The 26,076-nt window shown below is 37.2% G+C and overlaps 1 protein-coding gene across 10 annotated transcripts in view; it reads left to right on the forward strand.

The window, feature by feature from the left end:
* Window positions 1-26,076, forward strand: part of cadps2 (Ca++-dependent secretion activator 2) — a 158,087-nt gene that overhangs the window by 58,170 nt on the left and 73,841 nt on the right. For all 10 annotated transcript variants that reach the window (XM_065292022.2, XM_065292026.2, XM_065292025.2 and 7 more), the window contains exons 3-6: window positions 1,630-1,962; window positions 18,291-18,371; window positions 19,675-19,905; window positions 20,258-20,379. In XM_065292022.2, the coding sequence (XP_065148094.1) occupies window positions 1,630-1,962; window positions 18,291-18,371; window positions 19,675-19,905; window positions 20,258-20,379 (767 nt within the window). The remainder of the gene's footprint in view (window positions 1-1,629; window positions 1,963-18,290; window positions 18,372-19,674; window positions 19,906-20,257; window positions 20,380-26,076) is intronic.

Raw genomic sequence — 26,076 nt, forward strand, 5'->3', positions numbered from 1 at the left:
TGTGCATTCTTTTTCAAGCTGACTGGAAAGGATTTATTTTCCCTGCGGGAAAGTAAGCCACTTACTCGACACTGCGAGATATTCAATACCTTTGTTTTTCATTCTCTCATAATCGCACCCTGCATGAGCTGAATTTACAAATGAAGCCAATGTACTATTCACAGACAAACAAATGTACAGGTTTTAAATTTCTAATAATCTTTTTTTATTTAAAGGGGACATTTCACAAGACTTTTTTTAAGATGTTAAATAAATCTTTGGTGTCCCAGAGTGAAGTTTTTGCTCAAATTACCCCACAGGTCATTTATTTTAACATGTTAAAATTGCCACTTGTTGTAGGTGTGAGCAAAAATGTGTCGTTTTGGGTGTGTCCTTTTAAATGCAAATGAGTTGATCTCTGCACTAATTGGCAGTGCCGTGGTTGGATAGTGCAGATTAGGGAGTGGTATTATCCCCTTCTGACATCACAAGGGGAGCCAGATTTCAATTACCTATTTTTTCACATGCTTGCAGAGAATGGTTTACCGAAACTAAGTTACTGGGTTAATCTTTTTCACATTTTCTAGGTTGATAGAAGTACTGGGGACCCAATTGTAGCACTTAAACATGGAAAAGTCAGATCTTCAAGTTATTGCCCACTATAGCACATTCTATGAATAGCCTACATTTTAATATTTAGATATTTAATATAATATATTTATATACATATTTTTTTATATAAGCTTTACAACAACTAAACAAGTAAAAGAAAAAAGTTTTGAGTAGACTATAGCCCTTCAGATTGTTTTATCCATTGTGGTAGCCCTTGCTCACAAAAAGGTTGTAGACCCCTGGTATAGATCAATAGTTTTTGGACTGTGGAAGGAAACCATGTAGCATTGAAAATAATCCCATGTTGACACAGTGAGAATGTGAACTCAGACAGCCCTTGAACTGGGGACCTTGCTGTGAGACAAGTATGGCACCTCAAACATCTTTTATAGAAGGGGCATCCCAATACTTTTGTCTATGTAGTTTATGTTGATCATGTTTATCAATATATTATATTATACATATTGTATTGATTCCGTATTACAACTGGTGTGTAACAGTATTTTGTACACACAGTTAAGACTTTTATGTCATGTGATCTATTATTTTTATAAACCTGTTTTTAAAACCTAGTGTCAGATTCCAAAAATGCATAATCCCGGCTGGTGTCTAAAGGCGATTTAAGTGGAATTTCTCTCTATGAGAACTGCCGGGTTCCCTCCTGTTGTGCTCCGATCTCTCTCGACTGACTAGATCACGGCGGTTTCGACAGATTTATTCCCCCGCCTTCTTGAGAAGAGGCAGCTGAAGTGTCTTTGTTCTGCTTCATTACTCGCAGTTAAGAGCTGCGATTCGTCTCCATCTGCTGCTTCCGACGCACCTCACCAACTCAGTTCCCCCAGACACGGTCACTGACGAAAAAAACATAAACCCATAAAAAGTGGCAAAAGTGCTTTCATGGTCTTCTGTGCAGATCTGTCACTCTCACAGTGTTTTTGCTTTGCACACCATCTTTTCAAGGCAGTTCTGTTCCTAGAAAATAAAGTAGTAATTTAAGTTGATCTAAGCTTTATTTTCTCTTATTGTTTCTTCTATCAGGGCTTCCTGAAGAGCGAGCGAGTGGCCCGTATGGTCCAAGGTGGAGGCTGCTCTGCTAGTGACTTCCGTGAGGTCTTCAAGAAAAACATTGAGCGTCGCGTGCGCAGTCTGCCCGAGATTGACGGCCTAAGCAAAGAGACTGTCCTCAGTTCATGGATTACCAAATATGACGCCATCTACAAAGGAGAAGAGGACCAACGGAGGCCACAGGGACGCATGCCGTTTACCGCCGTGTCCGAGCTCATCCTCAGCAAGGAGCAGCTCTATGAGATGTTCCAGCAGATCCTGGGAATTAAGAAGTTTGAACATCAGCTTCTCTACAATGCCCTTCAGGTCAGTGGTTTCGAATCACAAGTTTTTTGCAATATCAAACATTACATAACTAAGAGATTGATTTCAATAAAGTATGTTTTTTAATGTTTCTTTAATTGTATGTTTCACAGTTTAAATCATAAAACACCTTCAAAAGAAGATATATGAAAAGAGGAACATAGACAATGTTTTGTAGTTATTTTACTTGAATGCACTCTAAAAATGGCTGGGTTATTTTTGACCCATGTTGGGTAAATATTGAACAGAACGTACGGCTGCGTTGTTTTAACATAACTGCAGGGTTATTATAACCTATGGTTGCATAACAACAACCCAACGTTACGTAATTTTTAAAAGGGATCGACCGATATGGATTTTTTTGTGCCGATGCCGATACCGATTTTTGTTTCATCAGCCTTAGCCTATGACCAAAACAGGCTGCTGGTTTTCTTGAGCCGATATTTGGAGCCGATACTGCTTTTGCTCACTCAATTTACATCATAAAAAATGACACAATGATGCCAAATGTTACAAGTCTATATTTTAATAAGTAACCTTAATTGAACTATAAAAAACTATATTTAACAAATAGTAAAAACATGTGAGGGTGCTATGGAACCATGAACTGCACTCTTCACAATGACAAAGAACTATCAGCAAAGGATATTGATTTCTAGCACTTTACTACTAAAAATATATAGAGAGATGAGAAATAAAAACTCGCTTTCTGCAGCTATGATCAGCATTTAGGCCGAGCTTTCGATGTTGTCAGTCACATGACCTGCAATCGCTTGCGGCAAACACTGCAGCCACATATTGGCCGATGCCGATACACATAAAACTCACAAATATCGGCCCGATATATCCCGGTCTATCACTAATTTTTAACCCAGCATGTGTGTTGTCCCATATTTACCGAACATGGGTCAAAAATAACCCAGCCATTTTTATGCAGGGTTCTCACCAGACGCGGTAGAGGCAAGCGTGCCGCACAATCACGGAAAAGTGAAGCCAAAATGTCACGATCACCCCAGTGACTGTTCCCAGTATAGGTCATAAACCCCGCCTTCCCCATGTTTTTCAATGGGACTTGAGACCAACTAAACAATTTAATTACACTTCAATTATCTTTTTTCCGAAGCTGGTTTCTGTCATTTACTGTAGTTTTATCACGCTGATGTAAATTCAAGTGTTTGTTTTTAAAATAAGTTTGTTTTTAGTTAGTTATTTAATACTATAAAAACAGTGGTGTCACGTCATGATTGACAGCTGTGATATGCGCATTCTGTGAGAGCGAGGGTGGGGCCTTGATTTCGCGGCTTTACTTTCTGCTCACTACTGCGCAGGACTGGTCCCGAAATCGCTACTGCGTAGACTCAAGACCCAAGATGTCAGCGCCGTATCGGGACACTGGTGGCTTCACTTTTTCACTAATGGAAGAGAGCGAACGGGTGTCGTCCATCTTTTTTTTACAGTCTATGGGTAGAGGTGGCAAGCGTGAGTGATTTACATGTTAAGTCAATGCAAAGACGTGAATTGGTATCCTGCGGCGTGGAAAGCACGGAAGGCGCTGGGGGGATGGCGTGTTCCGCTGGAAATGCATGAGTTAAAAAGTCTGAACTTCAGTGGATTTCCGCACCGCGTTAACCAATCAGGACCTTGCTGTAGTAGTGAAGTGATTACAGGAAGTGAGCGGAGTCGCAGAAGCCCCTCCCATGATGCCAATTTCCGAGTGAATGTCTGGAATGACTAGATTCAAGCGTCCAACTACGCGTGAATTGCAAGTTTTTGCCGCCTTTACTGCAGCTGGTGTGAATGCACCATTAGAGTGTGCTTTTCAAATTAACATTATTGTGAACATTTCCATGAGCAAAATTTCTGAGCTTTAAAAGAGGTGATAAATTGAGAAATCAAACTTTGTCTTACAAGAGACATGTCACTGTTTGAAAACTCTTCCTAATTAATCTAAGCTGTTTAGTGCTTTTTAATCCTTTGCCCTTTACTTTAATCACCTGGACACAGGTGGCTTTTAGCCTATCATCAGAGTCTTTGAAGACATCCCAAAAAGGTCAGGGGTTGATGGGAAACGGTCCAGCTGGGTTACCCTTGTGTGTTTTCTGTCAGTAGCCTTCACCCCGGGGAGAGGGGGATGTAGTGGGTGGTCTTCACAGACTTCCCTTTTCATTGCAATTACAGATAGCAGATTAGTGCAATTAGGCCTGTTGAGCCTAATGTTAATGAGCACGCTTGGCATTTGGCAACTGTGATCTCATATTTGGCTAAAAGCAATATGATGATATCAATTAACGTTATCATCATTATCTTTTTAGGTGGGCTCTTAAAAAACATTTCTTTTAGGGATGTGCATTTTGGTTTTGTCAGCAACTGTCTGCCAAATTGTTGGCCTATAAACGCGTTAGACTAATATATTCAGATGTTGCATCATGGCTTTTTTTCCAGTTTAAAACTGCAGGTTCAAAATTATTCAACCCCTACAAAATCTTGCTTTTGAGCATCCGACTGTCTGTTAAACCCATTCTGACGTAGTTTAGTGTGAGAGGAGTAGAGTTTACACACATGGCCTTGAACAACCAGATGCCTTTACATCTTATGTGCATCTCAGACCATCATTCCCCACGCACCTAATATTATTTAGCTATGCTCGTGTTTGTACTTTGTAATGCACGTAGTGTATGATATGGCAGGGGTGGGTCTTGAAATAATTATAGGATTCATTTTTCAGATCTGCAGTTATTGATTTTCATGACCGAGCTAGCAACATTGGAGCTGTAGAAGTATTTTTGTTTCATGGTTTATATCAGTACATAAGGTCTGAATGCGTTTCACACTCCTTTTCATCTTTTGTACTAGTAGGCCTAGTACATTCATTGTTATAGACTAATAAAGTGAAGTTGTACCATGGGTCCAATCAGCTCAGGCTATCACTACCGATCCATGCCAGCACTTATGAAGAATTTAAAGCGTGTGTGTGTTGTATGGATCCATGTCAGGTGACATTTAAAAGTTTGTTCACCTGCTTTGAATGTTAGATTTGTCATTAACTGGTATCTCAGCATTCAATAAGTCGACCGTACACACGTGTTTTAAAGGGTACAGAAATGCACATCAACAAAAAGTAAACATCAACAAAGTCAACATCTAAGGCATCAAAAATATATATATTTATTGGTTTTAACAGCAATAAAGATAACAAAAAAGTTCTCGATTAATTTCTGCTTTTTTTTTTGACAATACTGCCCTACAAAAAAAAGGCAGTAACTGCATTTTTGGTCAAAATGAGTTATCATTTTCATGAAATTCAAGACATCCTTTGTTATGTGACAAAACATTTTATCTCAAATGTGTGTCATTTTGGAGAAAATTGGTAGTCGTTTGCACAGGCTGGATTGGATAGGATAGGATAACTTTAAAGTCATTTTTCTCATATCTGCACTGTGCGTAGTTACTGCCTTTTTGCTTTGTAGGGCAGAATAGTCAACCATCTTTGAAGAAATAAAGCTTTCAATACTATTGACATTAATGCTATTTTGGAATTGATTACATAAGAGTTTAAAGGTGCAATGTGGGACTTTTAGAAGGATTTTGTTGTCAGAAATGCAAAATAATACATGTAACTATATTATCAGTGCTGTATGAAGACCATTACCAAATTGTACGGTCATTACAAATCACTTTATGATAGATTTATATACAGTATTACATAAGCTTTTGTTATGTGTAGGCTTTCTAATTGATCTGATTTGACTTGCTGTTGGCGCCGTGGGCAAATGACAATTTGCATTGTGCGAGATGAATTTCAACAAATTTTGTCACGAAAAATGTACTGAAGAAAAATTGCCCCGACCCCCAAAAGTAATTGAATAATATTTAGTAATTTCCAAACAATTAAATCTAATTTATTCCGTTTATTATTGTTCTTGTTTGATACTTTTAATCCAGTTTCCAAAGAAAATGCTGATTTTGTGTGGATCATTGCTTTAACAGTTTGCGTCTGTTTCTCTGATAACTGCTCCACCCGGTGTCAAATCCGCAGATAATGCTAAAGGAAGAGAAGCAGAAGAGAGACTATCAGCATGACAATTGATATGTCAGTGGGTGGAGGGTGTCACACAAAGGAAGAAGAAGATCTGTGAGAGCAGTGACAGACTGCAGATGTGTTTGAGTACAGTAGACATGACACGGTGAAGACAAAAAGGATCAGAGAACACAATAATAGACATTATGGTGATGAATTGAGATACTGTGCACAAATGAAAAGAGTGACACAAATACTGTACTGTATACTTAGCAGTTTATAAATAAATACATGGGTGCGAAACTCAAGTTTCTTTATAAAGAAAGAGATTACAGAATGTTATGGTAGTCATAAAGCTAGTCGACTGCCTAGGAAAATACAAAGTGGCAGTCATTATGCAATAGTATTTGTGATTGACCAATCAGAGTCAAGTATCCAAATGGGCTAAATATTGAAGAATGCACAGGATTAGAAAAATTTGATGCTATATCAAAGCATTTGTGGCATGCTTTCATGGTTTGTCAAAACTTAACAGTGAAATCCATTTGGGTGATTCTCACGAAATCAAGACTCAGAAGGTGTCCAGTATCAGAATTTTTAAAAAGCCCTTGAAGCCAATTTTTTTGCACATAAAAGATTAAGGTCTGAACTTACTATAACCATTATTTTTAGAGGATTTAAACATATTTCCTATAGACCAATTTAGAGTAGACGTCACAGTTACGTCACTGCAAGCTGCGCGCGCAATGCGGTTGCAGAAAAACAGTGGAAATGAATTAGACACGAGTGAAAAGAGCAAGATAACTCACTGGAAAATGTCCGGTTGTGCTGTTAAGTGTCAGAATAAGAATGCCAAAAAAGATGGCTTTCATTTTTATAAAATACCATCGTCGAAGACATCATTTGAAGATAAACGTAGGTGTTTATGATTACATTAAGCCCTTAAACGGACAGAATGGAGCGAGGAAATCATCTGGGAATCTTTTAATAATTAGAATAGAAAATAAGTAGAGAAGATGTCCGGTGTTCTGTCGAAGTCTGTTCCCCCGATGTGTTTCTTATAGCGTTTTTATCATGTTACAATTATTATTTACTAAGAAAGAAATAATAAAAAACAGGAAAATTATGAAATATTTAATAAACGCTATTATATATAATACATGATAGTATTGCTTTTACATGTACTTTAGCGATTCAGACTGTAAAAATAATTGATTTAGCAAAAAAGAACAATACATATACGTTACATACATGCATATCAGTAGCCAAGCCATTTAAACTTTTTATCTATCTAAAAAAATAAACGTAATGTGATTAAAACGCTATAAGAAACATTGCACTGAAGGGAAACATAAAGGAATCAGACTTCGACAGAACACCGGATCCATAAAAATCACGGTTTAATGCTAAAACACTTCACAACCCTACTGCGGAGCAGTCACTTTCTGCAACCAGTTTGGCTCCGCCCACAAAAAACGTCATCTCTGTTTGCAAACACGAAATTGGTCTACAGAATTATTTACATTTTTAGATTATCATCATCAAAAATGATCATTACCGCAACATGATATTACATTAAATATATGCATTTACACACTCATGTTTCGGTAATGAGAACTAATAAGTTGTCTAGGTACTATGACAAACAAAAATTTAACTTTTATCTGGAAAGAAAAAATAAGAGCTGCTTACCTGGTAGCCATCTTGAGTGTCACACTCAATTATGTCCCTTCCAACAATTTTATTTTAAAAATGTTAGTTCCATAAGGGCTTAAACAATGATTAAAAATTGTTGCGGAGGATGAGAAAATTGGTCTTGGACACATTTATATTCCTTATTATTGTCTCTACATTTACCAATGATCACCAAATACCACATGTTTCTTTACTGTAAATGTTTATAGTATAACATGCACTGAAGCTTTTTATTTTTTAGATATTTTAGTTATAAATATTTTCATATCAAAGAACTGAAATCCAGTCATGGACAGTCATTGCGGTAATGAAAATGTTTCACTTAAAAGTGGAAAAAACAATCAAATTGGTTTGTATGATGTCATTTGAAATCATGTGCAAAATAGTACATGAAGAGATGTTTGTAACTGTATGCTTCTTATTTTGATAGCATTTAATTTTTTATCAAAATGTTTCATGACACCTCATAAGTCTAATTTCGCGAGAATCACCACTCATATTGGAAGCCTTGCAAACAGCTCGTACAGTATATTTAAAATGGTTACTAAGAAAATAAAGTTAGGTGTTTTCATAATACAAGCTTACAAGCTTTAGATTTCTGCTTTTAATCTAGGTTGTTGTGTTTACTACATAAAATATGTACATTTACATTTATAGCTTTGTATCGGGTAATTTAAATTTATGCATTCAGCGGAAGCTTTTATCCAAAGCGACTTAAAGGGATAGTTATGTCATTAATTAATAACCCTCAGGTTGTTACAGACCTGTATGAATTTCTTTGTTCTGATGAACAAAAGGGAAGATATTTGTAATTAAGCACAAAACATCCTAAACATTCCTACTTCCATAGTAGGAAAACAAATACTATGAAAGTCAGTGGTGCTCAGAAACGTTTTGCTCAAAAGATCTTCCCATGTTTATAGCAGAACAAAGAAACTCACAGGTCTGTAACAACATGTTTTCATTTTTTGGCTAACTATTCCTTTAAATGGGGGATTTAATGCTATTTCATGCATTCTGACTGATTAACACAGTTTAAGAGTTGTAACCCTCATGCTAAACATAAGCAAAGTGTCAAAAAAAAGTTGAGTTTGTGACAGAGTATTCCTTTTTCCTACAAGTTTTTTTCAAACGAGGGTATCGGTTACGACTGATTGACCCCATAGTCCTTTCATGGGCCTTTACCCCCTGAAAAGCACGCCTGCCCCGCTTGTCAAGTGAGAGCGAGGACGCGCATTAGCATTGCTCTGTCGAGTAGAAGTCACAGGTATTACTGCACAGCACGTGACAACTTTGTTTTATCAAGATGGTTTGACAAAAGAAGTGTGTGTTTGGATGTAAGAAGAAGAAAACCTTATTTAACTTTCCCTGTCTTAAGACAACGGTGGATGTAGTTTGTTTTTTCCGGACAGCAACGTAATTGCGAATTGGTTTATGTTTGTTCCCTGGCTGCATTTCGGAGAGAATTGCTTTACAAGCAAGGCTCAGTTTGACACCGGATTTTCCACTTGTTTACAACTGATGGAGCGGTCCCAACTTTAAAAGACCCTGTTTAAGAGTCGCAACCACAGGCGTAAGATAATCAAAATCTATTTTGTTTTGTATGCAATCGGCACATACGTGCATGTTATGTAAAAAACACATTTAGATTTGCATCGCTTTTTATTAAAATAGTGGATAAACAAACAAGGGTTCATAACCATATAGAGACGTCCTGCTGTAATCGTTGCTGCTGTTGTTCCTGTTGATCAATTACTGACTCAGTATCCCTTTCTGGATCATATGTGTAAGGCTGTATCTGACTGTAAGCCATAGTTATTTAAAAAAAAGTTTTTATTTAAGTTTGATTTCCATCAATGTCATTGATGTTAGATTAGTATTCAAAGGCTGTGCGTACTCATAACTCTTCAGCTCCGCCCACCATACGCCTTCAAGTGTCTTTCTCCATAAAATATAAACAGAATGGCCGTTCTGTCTTTTAATAATCTGACAACACGATAGACTCTTTGGACATATGAAGGATGAAATACTACTCTATAGGTAACCAAGATTAGATTGGGAAAAATTGTGTTTGTTATGTGAGCTTTAAAGTGCATTAAAAGTATATACCAACTTTTGCGCTGCTAACAGGAAATCTTAATAACTAACCTCAATAAAATGGCAATAGACAAGAAAATATAATGACAAATTAATATCAAACGATGTTGAATCAGTCGGGAATAGTGACATTTAAAGCCGATCAATAAACAAACCGCTGTGAAGAGCTCAATAAGGTTTGTAACATCTGGTTGGGCAGACGGATAAGTGTGTCGAGGCTCAGGTGTATGCAGAGCAATACAGCTGTGCCTGCATGATCAAATAGGCCTTAGCCATGCCCGTTCTCCTCTCGGCATCTGTCATCCTCTCCATAATGAACACATTTGGTTTCGCCCTGCACTCCCGTCGCCCTGTCATCTCTGCTTAGCGCATTGCACCCGTGGCCAAGCGAGGTTGCTTGCAGGTGAAGCGCTAATGAAATACCCGCCTCAGACGAAGCAGCAATACTCATATTTCTCTGACAAGGCCAGGATAGGCCAATAAAACCTCTTGGAAAGCAGTTGTACCATCTCTCATTCGGAATGAAAGTTGGTTACAGCTTTCATGCTAAGTAATGTTGTTGGCTAAAGTTGTGAATTTTGAGCATTTTGACAATGAACAATATCCGAGTATTTGTGTATAATGGCTTTGAAATGGCTTAATGGTATATTTTGCATGTCTTCACGTGGTTTTTACTAAATTGAAAACAAAAAGACGATTAAATATGTAATAATTTATATGCACTGATATTTTCTTTTCCCCTTTAGCAAATTAAAAGCACATTTAAATATGCACAACTCTGTCCTCAATATCATTGCAAATATATCACAGGCCTAGCGCAGATAAAAAGAGAGAAACAATGCAAACTATTCATTTTAGTTTGGTGCAAAAACATAGCTGGGTGACTGGAGGCGGCTGCCTTTAATTGGTTAGTTAATTTAGATGAGGGGGGTAAAGAGAGCTCTGGGAAGATCAAAGCGTGACAGCAGCATGCATCTCTCCAAGCTGATGACGTCTTTTATTAGGGTCCACCTAAGGCTTGTTGTCATAGAAATTGTTGCCAAATTCACCGAAATAGAGCAGCTAAAGAGAAACCGAATGACTTGGTAACACGGCAACAGAAAAGAATCTGGTGCACATATGTGTGTGTGACTCTAAGGAGGTGTTCAAGTATGTTGTCTTCAAAGAAAGCCACAATGAAGCCATTTTAATGCATTATGAGTATTATCTCAATAGTAATCTATCTTTAATATAAGTATCAATATGGGGAATCCCTGAATCGATTCTTAATGTGCATGCTTTACTTCAGATTATATTCACTGAACTTCACCTCTTATCCTGAAGATGTCACCATCTTTCAAGTTGCTCCACTTAAAGCAAATCAAAAAAGGCAGAGTATTATGGCAGAATGTATTTTGCATGTTCAAATGCAATGAGGGTAATGATGAGGTCGATAATGTTGTTCCACAGTATACTGTATACAAAGGGAATTGTATGGGCCTATTTATAAAGCTAAGTGGGATGCTTTCAGTCACCAGCATGTTTAAAGGCGGGGTGCTTGATTTTGAAAAAAAAGTCATGCCGAGTACCAAAACATGTTTGTTTAGGTGATTTTAAATGTCAGCATTGGCTTTCAGAGATCATGCACCCCGCCTTTAATATGAAGTCTGCAAAACTAACATTATTAATGAAATATTATAATATATGACAATGTATATTCATTTAAATCTAAATTCAGTTTCAAAAAATGTTGTGCCGATAGACGATACTATAGGGTATAGACGTTAGCCAGACATATGGCAGGCTTTACAGGTCTCCAGACTGCCACCAAATGGTGAGAGTGTGCCACTGAATTTAACATCCAGTCGCACATTTGCGACCAGTAAATGTGACCTTTTTTTCTGATGTGACGGTGAGTTTGAAACCACACATTGTAATTTTTGCATCTATCATCAAAGTATGTATTAGCAGTGGAAATTTGTAGAAATGTGATTATTTGGTTAGCATGTTGATTTACGGTGTGTGCCCCTAAAATGTTTTGGTTGCGCCCCTAAAATTTTCAGTTGGGGGGGCTGAAAATTCTTGTGAGGAAGAGTCCCTGAAAGCAGTGGGGTTACAGTGCATTTTATAACAGCTAAGGGGGTTTTAGGCACAGCGCTTCGCATCGTGCCTAACAACGCCCCTTAGCTGTTATAAAATGCACTGGTAACCCACTGCTTCTTGGGGTTTATTGCTTTAATAATATATTAGAATATAGACTGAATAAATGATTGACAGGCTCGCCTTTCGCTCCTTGTTATCATCGCGCAAGGCAAAAAAGGGGTGACATCTAGTGGAAAAGACTAGTAATTAGATTAACGTTAATCTTACGTTAAATGTTTGCGGAAATTGGAAAAAATTTATTCGTGGACTATGAGAATCGATTTTGAATCCACCACTGAAAAAACGATTAATCAAGAAATCAATTTTTTTTTTGCCCAGCCCTGTTGATGTACGCATAAGTGTTAATTTTTCCAAAATGTTTGGTTCAAGTTATTTATTATTTGCTATTAAAATGGGGTGTGACGACTTGATTTGTGTGTTTGTAATTGAGTCAAACGGGAAAATGGGCGGGACCTTGATACCTTGGCTCCACCTCATGATTGAGATATTTTGGCTTTGTTTTTTATATTTGCTCGATCTCTGCAATAAAACAAAATGTTTTGTAAATTATTTAGTATTAAATGAATTTTAATGTATACCTATACACGGTAACTCCATTTGGATAATACAGTCTGACAAGTGCATAAAAGTAATGTAAATGTCATAATTTAATTTGATGTGTTCGTCAAAAATTAATAAACATTCATAACAATAACTATAAATATTTTATAATAAAGTTAACATAATTTTATAAAAAAAATACTGACCAGCTAACCTCTGCTACGGGGTTCATATTAATTCAAATTTTTCTGCACATCCATTATAAGCAAATCATTAAAAGAACAAATTACATTAGCCACCATCAGAGATGATTAATACATTAAATGCATCTTGTAGTCATTTTAGGGAATGAGACTGTGTACACGGTCACGTCAGTGGAGGTTTTGGTCATTTACAAAGCTCAACAAGTGAATCTTAACTCAAATCTGATTGGCTCCAGACTACAGGTCCAACCTTATCTTAATTAAATCCCACAACTCTTGTAATGCTCACTCAGACGAATAGCTCACAGTGTATACAACATTCTGAAAGCAAACACAGTTATTAGTCTCTAATTATGTATAAGTAAGCTATGAATGTTGTTGATTATATGTCCTTAAATGCCTGTCAGAAATAGAAATGGATGGCAGTGTTAATCTCTAATTAGGGAACGGTGTCGTAATATATGTTTCATTCACTTCCTATGAAATGTTCTGGTAATTATCAGCTTTCACATACATTGCTTGCTAAATAAAACCTGACCACTACAACATAACATTCACACTTCTGAGTGTGCTCGTGTGTATTTATTTACAGTAGTGTTCTTGCTGTAGTCATCAAAGTCGTCTTTATAATTCCAAGCTTAAAAGGACCATGACCATTAATACGTACTCATTTGATCATTCTCACCCTAACCTTGACCTCTTGTTGTCAGTGAGTCATTAGGTTACTTATTAGTGAATCTTAACAGCAGTTTTCTTTAAGGTCATCTGCCCCACGGTGCCCTCATTACTTCCTGTGGAGTCTTTCATAAGAGGACCGTTTCACCCATTGCCCTCTTTCCATCTGAGGAAACACGTCTAACTTCATCATTAAAACCTCACACCGATCTCTCCATATATATAAGTGAACCAGCACTGAACACACACACATCTGTTCTGCTTTCTCAAACACATTCCTTATGTGAGATTTATAAATGCCGTGTGGATTTGCATATGTTAATAGAAGAAGCCGATAAGGAATGTCGATAGGGGAAGTACGTAGAGGCGCGAGACAGCAGAGTGTGGCGAATATTACCCAGCGTCATTATGAAGATATTCATAATGGTTTACAAACTAAATATCTTTAGAACGCTAGATCGGTTGTCAGGGTGTTAAGAGGGTTTTCTCACATATTCAGTGTTTTTAAGTATTTCTCACTGACAAAGTCAATAAAGCACAACACTTAGGTATCAGGAAATTCAGTTCTAGGATATTCTGATCTGTCATGTTGAACCAATTATTTTTACAAGAGGAGCACACATTAACTCCCGATTTTATTTAGCATAGACTTTGACAGTAAAGGATTATTGTGATGATTATTTTTGTATGATTTTCATTTTCTGATTTTCAGCCAAGTTTGGTTATCATTTATGTCTGGTTTGGATTCATGTCCGAGTATCATTCATGTTTGATCTAATTGTCATCTTCATTTATCATTCTTGTCCGATTATCATTCATGTCTAATTATTTAATTAAATTATTCAATTCAATGTTGGTTTATTATTTTCATCTCATAATCATTAATTTCCGTTATCATTCATGTCAGTGATCGTTTAGGAATGAAAACTGATGAAATGCCATTCATGTCCGTTTGTCATGTCCAACTGTCTGATTTTCATTCATTTTTTATTATCATTAATTTCAGTTATTGTTCATTAATGATAACCATGTTTGTTATTATTCATGTCCGTTTGTCATGTCCAATTATCAATAAGCTCCAATATCAGGTCTGATTGTCATATCCGATTATCTTTCCTGTTCATTATCATTCATGTCAGTTATACAGGGTTCCCAAGGGTCCTTGAAATCCTTGAAAGTTTGTGAATCTGGGGGCAAAAATTCAAGGCCCTGGGAAGTTTTTGAAAATATACATACATGGATACAGGTCATTGAAAGTGCTTCAATCTATTTTATGCAAGAAGTTTCAATATTATTCCCTGTGAAGTACAGGATAATATCATACAATTTCTAGACTTTAAGCACACATGCTAAACTGTTCGCTTTAAATGCTTATATCTTCTGTATGTGAATGTTGATTCATATAAAAATGTTTTTTTGCATAGTTGTTAGGGCTGGGTATTGTTAGCAATTTCACAATTCGATTCGATTTCGATTCTTGATGCTTCGATTCAATTCGATTCGATTCAATTCAATATTGATTTACTTCCTTCGATATCGATTCAATAATAAGTAAATACACAAGCAATTAAGGACCTGAGTATATTTTTAAATAATGTGTGTAGTATTACTAATGTTCAGAGGTGGGAAAAGTATAAACTATTTTACTTAAGTAAAAGTAAAGTTACTGGTCTAAAAATCTACTCAAGTAAAAAGTAAATCATTTTAACTTTACTCAGAGTAAAAGTTACTTTTTTTTACAGCGGGGAGAGGTGGAGGATTTTAGTATAGTTCAAAAACGACAAGGGAATATAAATCTCAAACTAGTTATTTTTAATTGAAGGAACATCTTTACAATTAAAGTGCAATAACAAAAAGTTAATAAAATAAAAAGCTTTTTTAAACTAAGAAACATTTATGGAATTATTTAATGATTTTACATGTGAGTTATGCACTTTTGAAGGTGGTCAGCAGCTTGTAAATACAATTACTATAGTAAGGTTGTAATTTATGTATTGCTGGTAACATACATTATTTTATTAAACTATATATCTAGTTTAAATGAGCATATAATGAGATGAGTGCCATGTCATACTTTTGACACGTTTATTGTCTTCTAGCGTCCCTGAGTACCTGATGTCAGATCTCTCTCTCTCTCTCTCTCTCTCTCTCTCTCTCTCTCTCTCTCTCTCTCTCTCTCTCTCTGTCTCTCTCTCTCTCTCTCTCTCTCTCTCTGCAATGTCTAATGACCTGCGCATTTTCGAGGACGTTCTGAAGTTGTGTTTGACTTGACGCGAAGCTGCGATGGATAATGCGCATTGTATTAAAAACGCGTCGTGCAAATGAGCGTTAAAACCCGGTCTGCAATTTCGTACTCGAGAGCATGAATCCTACCTTTCATAGGAATGAAACACTCGCTTCGCGTCAGTGGAAAGTGGTCGCTTAAATATGGCCAGGGGTTTCTTTCATAAGATTTGAACTGAGGCGTGTCTGCATTAGCGCGCGCCTGTCTCGTCCGTCTCCATGGTTCTTTTTGCGCGTTCCCCCGCCCATCAATCATCCGTTGCGCGTCTTTATCACCTTGCTTTAAAAAAAAAAATACTCTGTAACGGATATGATTTAAAATGTAGCGAAGTACAATACTTCAAACAAAAGTAAAAGTAAAAGTACAGATTTTAAAAACTACTCAAAAAAGTAAAAGTACACAAAAAACTACTCATTTACAGTAACGTGAGTAAATGTAATTCGTTTCTTTCCACCTCTGCTAATGTTTGATCACGTTGATGGTGCAGGCTTGAAAGAAGTGCTGCTGTTTGCCATCTTTGATCTTTCTGTTTTATCTTTCTATATAGCGCCTTGTACAACGCTGAACGCTCTCACTAGAGTGTTGCCCACAGCGCCGCCACTGGCCGGGGGGGGCTGAATCGATTCATAGGATTTGATGAATCGATATTGAATTGAGAAACAAATAATTGCAATGCATTGATGAATCGATATTTTTACCCAGCCCTAATAGTTGTGTTTGACAAATGAAAACGTCTCGGGTTACGTATGTAACTGTTGCGTCCTGAGAAGGGAATGAGACGCTGCGTCTCCCTTGCCATATTCCTGCGTCCCTGTAACGCCGTCTTTGGCAATATTTCAGATAGCGATATACTTCCTGGCTTCCGGGTAACCCTGTCTTTGTCGTTAAGCCTCACCATTGGTTGAATTTGACATACTCATTCAGACGCACTTACCCCTGGAGGCGTCCCCAAAGTGTCACCGCAGTGACGCAGCGCGAGTTCCCTCGAAAGGGAACTGTTACAATGTATATTTTAAGGTAACACGATATGTAACCTTGCTCTCACTTGAAATGTGTCCCAACATGAATTTGAGAGTATTGGACCTGAAAAGTCCTTAAAAAGTCCTTGAATTTAAAGTTAACTAAGGTGTGGGAACCCTGGTTATAGTTCATCATTTTTCATCAATAATAACCATGTTTGGGTTATTTTTGACTAGGGCTGGGCAAAAAAATAGATTTTTCGATTAATCGTTTTTTTAAAATGTGTCGATTCAGAATCGATTCTCAAAGAGCAGAATCGATTTTTTTTCTTTCATATTTATTTCTGCAAACATTGAACGAAAGATTAACGTTAATCGAATTAATGTCACCCTATTTTTTGCTTTGCGCAAGGTTACCAAGGAGCGAGAGGCAAGCCTGTCATTCATTAATTCAGTGCTTAAAATGGCGGTTTCAGGTGCTTCATCGATTTTAATAATTAATTACCCACTTGAAACCTGGTATTCACTGTTCTTTTTATTAGTATAGTATTTGTATTTAATCTATATTTATTGAGTTGAATTGAGAAATCGAGTATAAAAACTGCCCCGAGAACCGGAATCGAAAATTAAATCGAGAATCGAAATTGAATCGATTTGACAGCTTGTGAATCGAAATTAAATCGATCTGGAAAATCTCAATCGATACCCAGCCATATTTTTGACCCATAATAAGTAAATATTGAACAGAACACATGCTGGGATAAAAATCACCCAATGCTGGGTTGTTGTTATGCAACAATGGGGTATTTTAACCCAGCGGTGTCCAATATTTACCTATTATGGGTCAAAAATAACCCAGATATTTTTAGAGTGCATTCATGTCGGTTTGTCATGTTTGAATATCATTCTTTTCCGTTCTGATTGTCATGTCTGATTTTCATTCATGTCCATTTTTCATGTCCGATTATCATTCCTGACCAATTATTGATTATAATCATTTATGTCTGATTGTCATCTGTTTATTAGGGATGCTCCGATCAGGAATTTTGCAGCTGATACAGAGTACCGATTTGTTGTCTTCATGATTGGCCAATACCAATTCCCGATACTGATTCTTCAATAATAAACTTTTGGCATAAGGATGCAATGTCCGTGATTGATATGTGTTGTATGTATGCGCTAATTGATGGGGATGTGAAGACATGGAGTTTCTTAAGCACCACTAAATATATGCAGCAGGGTACAGTACATGCAAGCATGCAGTTTAAAACTTTGACCCAGCAAGTTTGTTGAAATCAGTGCAGTAATAGTGTGGTGTGAAATCAGAGCGCAATCCACCCTACAGCAGCCGCAGGGAACTGAGCTTATCAAGTGGAAACAGTGCTGGGAAGGGGGTGGTGTGGATACAAAACAGAGAGAGATTTCCCAATGAAGAGGAAACCCTGTCATGACAACATGCCAACTATGTGGGTGTGTTTGTTATTAATATTGCTCATGCAAAATCACGCCAGATCAATGCAATGAACAGATGAATATATTAAACATCATTATGATTGTATATTTTCGCTTCACAAGGCTGAAAAGAAATCACATGACTAACAGTGTTTGTCTTTTTTCCCACTTTCACCGGGTTTACACCACAGTCAGCTTTGATCGGTCAGCATACCTGTGAGGAAATCTTGTCAAATACATAAGCTTTGTTTTGTGTTTTTGTGCAGTTGGACAATGTGGATGAGCAGGCGGCGCAGATCCGCAGAGAGCTGGACGGACGACTGCAGCTGGCTGAGAAAATAGCGAGAGTAAGACAGCTTCACCTGTCTGTGACTGTGATCTCAGTGTCTTGCTGCGAGAGCAGATGTCTGAACACATTCCTGTCAAAGGGCAGGATAATATGTGACACACGTTCTTTAAAGTGTGCTTGACATATTGAAACAGGAAGTGTGGGTGTGGTGTATTAAAGGGGTCAGTTCTAATTTGCATAGTGCCGGATGAGTCATCTTTTATTTTTGGTTAGTTTTCCTAGAAGGGAAAGGCTATAAATATGAAATGCATACTGAACATACTTTAAAAATTAATGGGTCCGCTTGTATTTAGATTAAAACAGCTTCTTATAGGCTACTGATCGGTTCTGAATCTTACTTAAGTGTACATCAATTGAAATGAAGAGCTTAGATGCAAAACCCCCTAAGTGCGTCTAACATGATTTTTTACCAGACTTAAAGGGACACTCCACTTTTTTGGAAAATATTTTCCAGCTCCCCTAGAGTTAAACATCTGATTTTTACCATTTTGGAATCCATGCAGCCGATCTCTGGGTTTGGCAGTACCACTTTTAGCATAGCTTAAGCATAGTCCATTGAATCCGATTAGACCATTAGCAAAATGGACCATTAGCCCAAAAGTAGTCCCCTGCTATTGAAAGTTACCAAGGGGATTATTTTCGGGCGCTGCGTAATATCATTGCGCCTGCTGCAGCCATAGTACCGCAGCAAAGTCCTTGATTATTATGCCAGAATGAGAGTATGGTTCCTAGTCATATTGGTCTAGAAAATTGCAACTTTTAATTTTTCGTCTGTCTTAGTACAAGATGTAACTACAGAAGAGTCAAGTTTTAAATAGGAAAAATATCAAAACTCTTTCATACTCATTTTTGAGCACAATGCTAATGGTCTAATCAGATTCAATGGATTATGCTAAGCTATGCTAAAAGTGCTAGCGCCAGACTGGGAGATCGGCTGAATGAATTCCCAAACGGTAAAAATCAAATGTTTTACTTTAGGGGAGCTAGAAAATAAGCCTGTTTTCAAAAAAAGTGGAGTGTCCCTTTAATAAATTTTGCTAACAGATCAGTATTTCTGAATGGTCTGAGGTTAGGATTAAACAGATTTGAAGTGAAAGTATTTGATGAACGTATAATACGTGCCAAGAACATTCGGTTAATATCATTGTCATTTTTGACAGAGGTGGTGTTTAGCGGCTTTTGCATCTGTGCTCCGCAAATGTATTTTTCAGAAACTGTTTATCGCTTCATCATACATTTTTCAATATTGTAAGTCAACATTTAATTTAAGGCGCTGGTAATTCTCTCACTTTGTCCAATAGGAGCGAAAGTTCCCAAAGTTTATTTCCAAAGACATGGAGATGATGTATGTAGAGGAGCTCAGGTCATCTGTCAACCTGCTGATGGCTAACCTGGAGAGCCAGCCGGTGGCCAAAGACTTCAAGCCTAAGATCAAGCCAAAACTCACACCCATGAACAGTTTTCTTGACATCGGTGATGAAAATGACCTGCCCCTTTCCAAATCCGACGTAGTTCTATCTTTTTCTCTGGAGGTAAAGGATTTTTCCTCTTATGACTTAAAGGTGCATTGTGGGACTTTTAGGATGATCTCTTGACAGAAATGTAATATAATATACATAACTATATTATCAGTGTTCTATAAAGATAAAGTTAACTGTATTGTTTTTAATACCTTATTACCTATGCGTTTCGAAATGGAAGGGTGAGCCATTGTTTGCAATTCACACTCTCACCTCTAGATGCTGCTAAACATCTACACAGTGCACCTTTAAAATATTGTGATTGAGGATGTATTTTGCATACACAAAATAATGTTTGCGTAAATAATCTAAAAGACCACAAGTTCTCCAAATATCAACTGAATTTTATTTATGTGGTCTGCAGATTGTAATTATAGAGGTGCAGGGGCTGAAATCAGTTGCTCCAAACCGGATTGTGTACTGCACCATGGAGGTGGAGGGAGGTGATAAACTCCAGACAGATCAGGCGGAGGCCTCCAGACCACAGTAAGAAATAAGCATGTGTAACACGCTTTACACATGGAACATAAAGTAGGGGTGCGCGGGGCAAAAACTAATGCGGGGTTAGTTGTAACACGGACTGTTTACAGTACATTGTTGCACAAGGTTGAGGGTTTTGTTTTTCCGGGGGTTTTTTTCACACTGCCAAAAGACTATGTCCTGCAAATTATTGGAAATGTATAATGTTTTTCCAGAGAGTTATTGATGAACGAGTGTTTTGGTGGCATGTAAATAAAAATTTTCATTTTTTGTTTTTTTGGTTTCTAAGTTGGGTGTGTAAGATACCAAATCCAATGCGTTGTCATATTAATCAGTGTCTTGTTGACTAAAACATAGCATCGTTTTGAAATATGTATGCAGCTCTTAGCAACTTTTTGGTGGGCTTGAAAATATTTTGACCCTGCGGGGTTAATTGTAACGTTGTGATACAACTAACCCCTCAGCACTTACGATATGAAAACCACTAACGTTAGCGGAATTCTTGCCGTTGTTTTAAATAGGCTACACACGAATGATTGCTGGCTGCCAACAAAATAAATGTACATTTCTTTTTAAAAAATCGTAGACTTTGATGCTCATTATCTCAGAATTTGATTTTAAAACTGTAGTATGATTATTACAGACTGGGTCACATGTAAAAAAAAATGTTTTGTCATAATTGTGCTGCTTTTTCTAACATATTTAGACATTTGTATCCATTTATAATTGAACTATTGTTAAAAAAAGCTGGATGAATGAATACAGTGTGGATACCTGTCCATTATAGACAGATATATAAACAATATCCACTTCAAGTATATAGACAAAATAGTATTGAAATATTTCCCTGCAAACTTAATTTTTAAAAAGTGTTACAACTAACCCCACCTATAGGGGAAGTTGTAAGGTTTGCAATTTTGTCACATTTGGTGTAAGAATGGGAAGTACTAGAAACAAAGTTCAAATGTTCATTTGTAGCAGAGATGTGTATGTTACTTGTGTAAAAATATAATTATTCAAACTCAAATATTTTTTGAATGATTGAGCCAAAACCAAAAAGCGTTAGGTTGTGGCCCGCTCTTCGCTACAGCTTTTGACCTAAAGGGTTTGTACATATTAGTCCCTCAAAGGTACATACTGGTACCAGATGTATGCATATGTATAACTTATGGTACATATTATGACTTTCTTTTAAGTGTAAGATTTTTTTTTAGAGATTGCTCTGAACTGACAGGCAGTATGATTTTATGAAGATAGACTATATTAACTGATCTATTTATACAGGTCAATCAAAAATGTTTGTTTAATAAAATAATTTATTTTGATCAAAACTGCTACCTCAGTAGAAATGTGCAAATGTATCATGCCAGATAATGCTAAATGGGTAAATGCAAAAAGCAATGTACCGTTATAAAACACATGCTAGGTAGAGATCTAGAGACTGTCACTTATTTTATTTTAAATATGCTCCTGGGTTTTTGACTTGACTTTAGGTTAATAGCAAATCAGTATATTCAATTAAAAGTCTGTCCTGTGTAGTCTCTCTTTATTCAGCTTGACTCACAGTGTGTCCATCAAACAAATCTTTTTACAGTTACAAGGTCTATGGTCTATTTTATCCAAGCACTTCAATATATTTAATATTACATTGAACTACAAATTTTCAGTGAATGTCTCAGGCTTTTTATCTTCACATGGAGCATGAAATCACTCTTATCTCATTAGCGTACTGACTTGTTTTGACACTGCAGTCACATTGAAAATATGCCCAGAATGCCATGCTTTGAATAAAAGATTGTGACTGGTCTGAATGTATCACAGGTTATTGATGGACCTTATTTAACTGGGAACTTTCCAAACTGTATCATACCCGCAAAATTAATGTATCTGACCTGGATTGAGCGGTTTGTCAAAATCACCCTATTGGGTCAACAGTGTGCACAGAGAATGAGTCTGGATGATAATTTGAATTAAATAGTCTACTGGTTTGTCTTTCATAGGGCGTTATGCTGGTTTTAAGCGGTTTGTCTGGTTTTGCTGGTTTTAAATGAAGAATTCGATTGTATGTGAATATATAAGGCTATAAACCTACTATTTCAGAGCATATGACACATAGTTTAGTTTATTTGTTTATTGGATTTACTTGTTGTGAATGTTTGTCCGCTGGTGTCTTTGGGGTTTTCTTGGGATTTGCGTATCTGTATAAGCTAACGTAAGGGACTAGTGCAGTTTGATTGCTTGGCGGGCTTGAATTGATTACATCTTTGATCATGTAAGTCCATGAATGAGGGTACAGGCAATCTAGAGTGGTTTCAATGCTTTTCTTTCGTTCAGAAGCTCCAGAATAGCATCAACATGACAAGGGGGAGGAATTCATCATGCTCAGACCAGCTTTCTCGCTGTCCAAGACGGGCGGGTGGCCTTTAAAGTGTCATGCAGAGCACTAAGATAGATGCATGGAAATAAGCTGCCGCTCGTTGACAGAGTCATTTAGCAAACAAACAGAAGAGATACAAAAAAGAACAGTATAGAAATAAGGAACACAGGAATATTTTTACTTATATAAAATGCATATTATTGGAAAATTCATACTAGATAGATAGACAGATAGATAGAAAAATTTAAGGTGACATAGAATGATTGAACGGGGTATTTATCCTTGTTCTGTGATGTGATATGTAGACAAAAAATTTTTTGTTTGGGTCTGTAATGCCTTAGAAGCTTCCTAAAAACCTCTCTCAGATAGCTCTATTAGGGTGGGGGATTTTAAACAAGTGGTTTTGCACCTATTTGGCTCCCCCTACTGGCTTAACTTGCAATCTCATTACTGATTGGCTGACTTTGCTGCCACTCAAAAAATGTAGCCAATTATTTTAAAGTGGAGGGGCAGTGAGAATGCCTGTGATGTCATAAGCATCAGTTTTTCAGATTGGGGCGTTTTCTGGCTGACATTTCTAAAAGAGGAATTTCTATGAGATGTTTAGCATTTTTGGCACTTTTTGTATGTTTGTGAATGCGGATAGACTACCATTATTCAACAAAGACAAGGTAAAAATGGCTTTTCATTCTCTGTCCCCTTTAATTAAATTGGTTGTATTAACTTTTCTGGTTCTATACATTTTTCGAGGTAAATTGGGCGAGGTACACAATTCATGTTTTGCATCTAACTAGGGGGAATGCACACCGAAGCTTTTTTACACGGCTGTAATAAAGATATCCGAAGGCCTGCCAGCTTTTCTTCAGCTTGGTTGCTGTGATACACTTTGTACGATGCGCCAGTTGGTGGTTGTGATATTTGTCCCGCCCCTTCTCCACGTTGATGCCGAGTGTGGAAAAACTGTTGAGCGCCGGCTTTCAGCACGGAAAAAACTGCCAGCTGCTGGCTTGTTGAAAAATGCTGTGCTTCCATTGGAAACAATTAAAAACATATGCCGGCCGGAGACCTAAAACCTTTGGTGTGCACACCCCCTAAAAGAAGTCTCTAGGATAGCTCTATAAGCCAAGTATGTATGTCTTAATAGATGGTCTTGGTCAAGTAGCAAATGCTTAAACTTGCATATCCATACATGAAAGTGTCAACATAAATTATCTGTATAAAAATAGCATTTTTAAAACACTTTTATAACATTGCATTATATAGAGTGAGGAAAATAAGTATTTGAACACCTTGCTATTTTGCAAGTTCTCCAATTAGAAATCATGAAGGGGTCTGAAATTGTCATTGTAGGTGCATGTCCACTGTGAGAGACATAATCTAAAAAAATCTAGAAATCACAATGTATGATTTTTTAAAACTATTTATTTGTATGATACAGCTGCAAATAAGTATTTGAACACCTGTATATCAGCTAGAATTCTGACCCTCAAAAGACCTGTTAGTCTGCCTTTAAAATGTCCACCTCCACTCCATTTATTAAATTAGATGCACCTGTTTAAGGTTGTAGCTGCATAAAGAGAATCCAACTACTAACATGGCCAGGACCAAAGAGCTGTCCAAAGACCCTAGAGACAAAATTGTACACCTCCACAAGGCTGGAAAAGGCTACGGGGAAATTGCCATGCAGCTTGGTTAAAAAAGGTCCACTGTTGGAGCAATCATTCGAAAATGGAAGAAGCTAAACATGACTGTCAATCTCCCTCGGACTGGGGCTCCATGCAAGATCTCACCTCGTGGGGTCTCATTGATCCTAAAAAAGGTGAGAAATCAGCCCAAAACTACATGGGAGGAGCTGGTCAATCACTTGAAAAGAGCTGGGACCACCGTTTCCAAGGTAACTGTTGGTAATACACCAAGACGTCATGGTTTGAAGTCATGCATGGCACGGAAGGTTCCCCTGCTTAAACCAGCACATGTCCAGGCCCGTCTTAAGTTTGCCAATGACCATTTGGATGATCCAGAGGGAGAAGGTCCTGTGGTCAGATGAGACCAAAATATAACTTTTTTTTCATAATTCCACTAAACGTGTTTGGAGGAAAAAGAATGATGAGTACCACTACCATCCCAAGAACACCATCCCTACTGTGAAGCATGGGGGTGGTAGCATCATGCTTTGGGGGTGTTTTTCTGCACATGGGACAGGGCGACTGCACTGTATTGCGAGATTTTGGGGAACATCCTCCTTCCCTCAGTTACAGCATTGAAGATGTGTCGAGGCTTGGTCTTCCAACATGACAATGACCCCAAAGCACACAGCCAGGATAACAAAGGAGTGGCTCTGTAAGAAGCATATCAAGGTTCTGGCGTGGCCTTGCCAGTCTCCAGACCTAAACCCAATAGAGATTCTTTGGAGGGAGCTCAAACTCTGTGTTTCTCAGTGACAGGCCAGAAACCTGACTGATGTAGAGAAGATCTGTGTGGAGGAGTGGGCCAAAATCCCTCCTGCAGTGTGTGCAAACCTGGTAAAAAACTACATGAAATGTTTGACCTCTGTAATTGCAAACAAAAGCTACTTTACCAAATATTAACATTTATTTTCTCAGGTGTTCATATACTTATTTGCAGCTGTATCATATATATAAATAGTAAAAAAAATCATACATTGTGATTTCTAAATTTTTTTTAGATTATGTCTCTCACAGTGGACATGCACCTACGATGACAATTTCAGACCCCTCCATGATTTCTAAGTGGGAGAACTTGCAAAATAGCAGGGGGTTCAAATACTTATTTTCCTCACTGTATATTTACTGTAATATACAGTGGGTCTTGTACTTGCTTCGGGCAAGTTAACTTCCAAATTAAAGCCTACTTAATAAATCAATTTTCTTTTAAATATTTTTTTAAACAAAATTTTCTTATTTATCTGAGATAAAATGTATCAAGATCTCAGTATGATGATTCTTCTCAATTAATAGGTGCGTTTACGCCATATCGTAATTACAGGGATTACAAGATTACAGCGTGTAAAAACTTTCACGTCCTCGTAAAGATCGTAATCGCAGCTTGTGGACTGGGAGTTTTCTGAACATCTCGACCTGTACCACATGACCTCTCCAACCTCACGTGAAAGTACTTCCAGTATGTTATTATTGCCACACTTTCTGTAATATTTAGCAGAAGTATTAAAATGTAATTAAAATTTGTAATTATATATTTTACAGCTGCCAAAAGTATTATTTCACGTGGATTCAATTTGATATTGTTACTGTTACTACAGAAACGCATAATCCCCAGTGCGAGAACGTGAACAGGTTTTTGAGATA

The sequence above is a fragment of the Paramisgurnus dabryanus genome, chromosome 23 (assembly GCF_030506205.2).
Source record: "Paramisgurnus dabryanus chromosome 23, PD_genome_1.1, whole genome shotgun sequence".
NCBI classification, from domain to species: Eukaryota; Metazoa; Chordata; class Actinopteri; order Cypriniformes; family Cobitidae; genus Paramisgurnus; species Paramisgurnus dabryanus.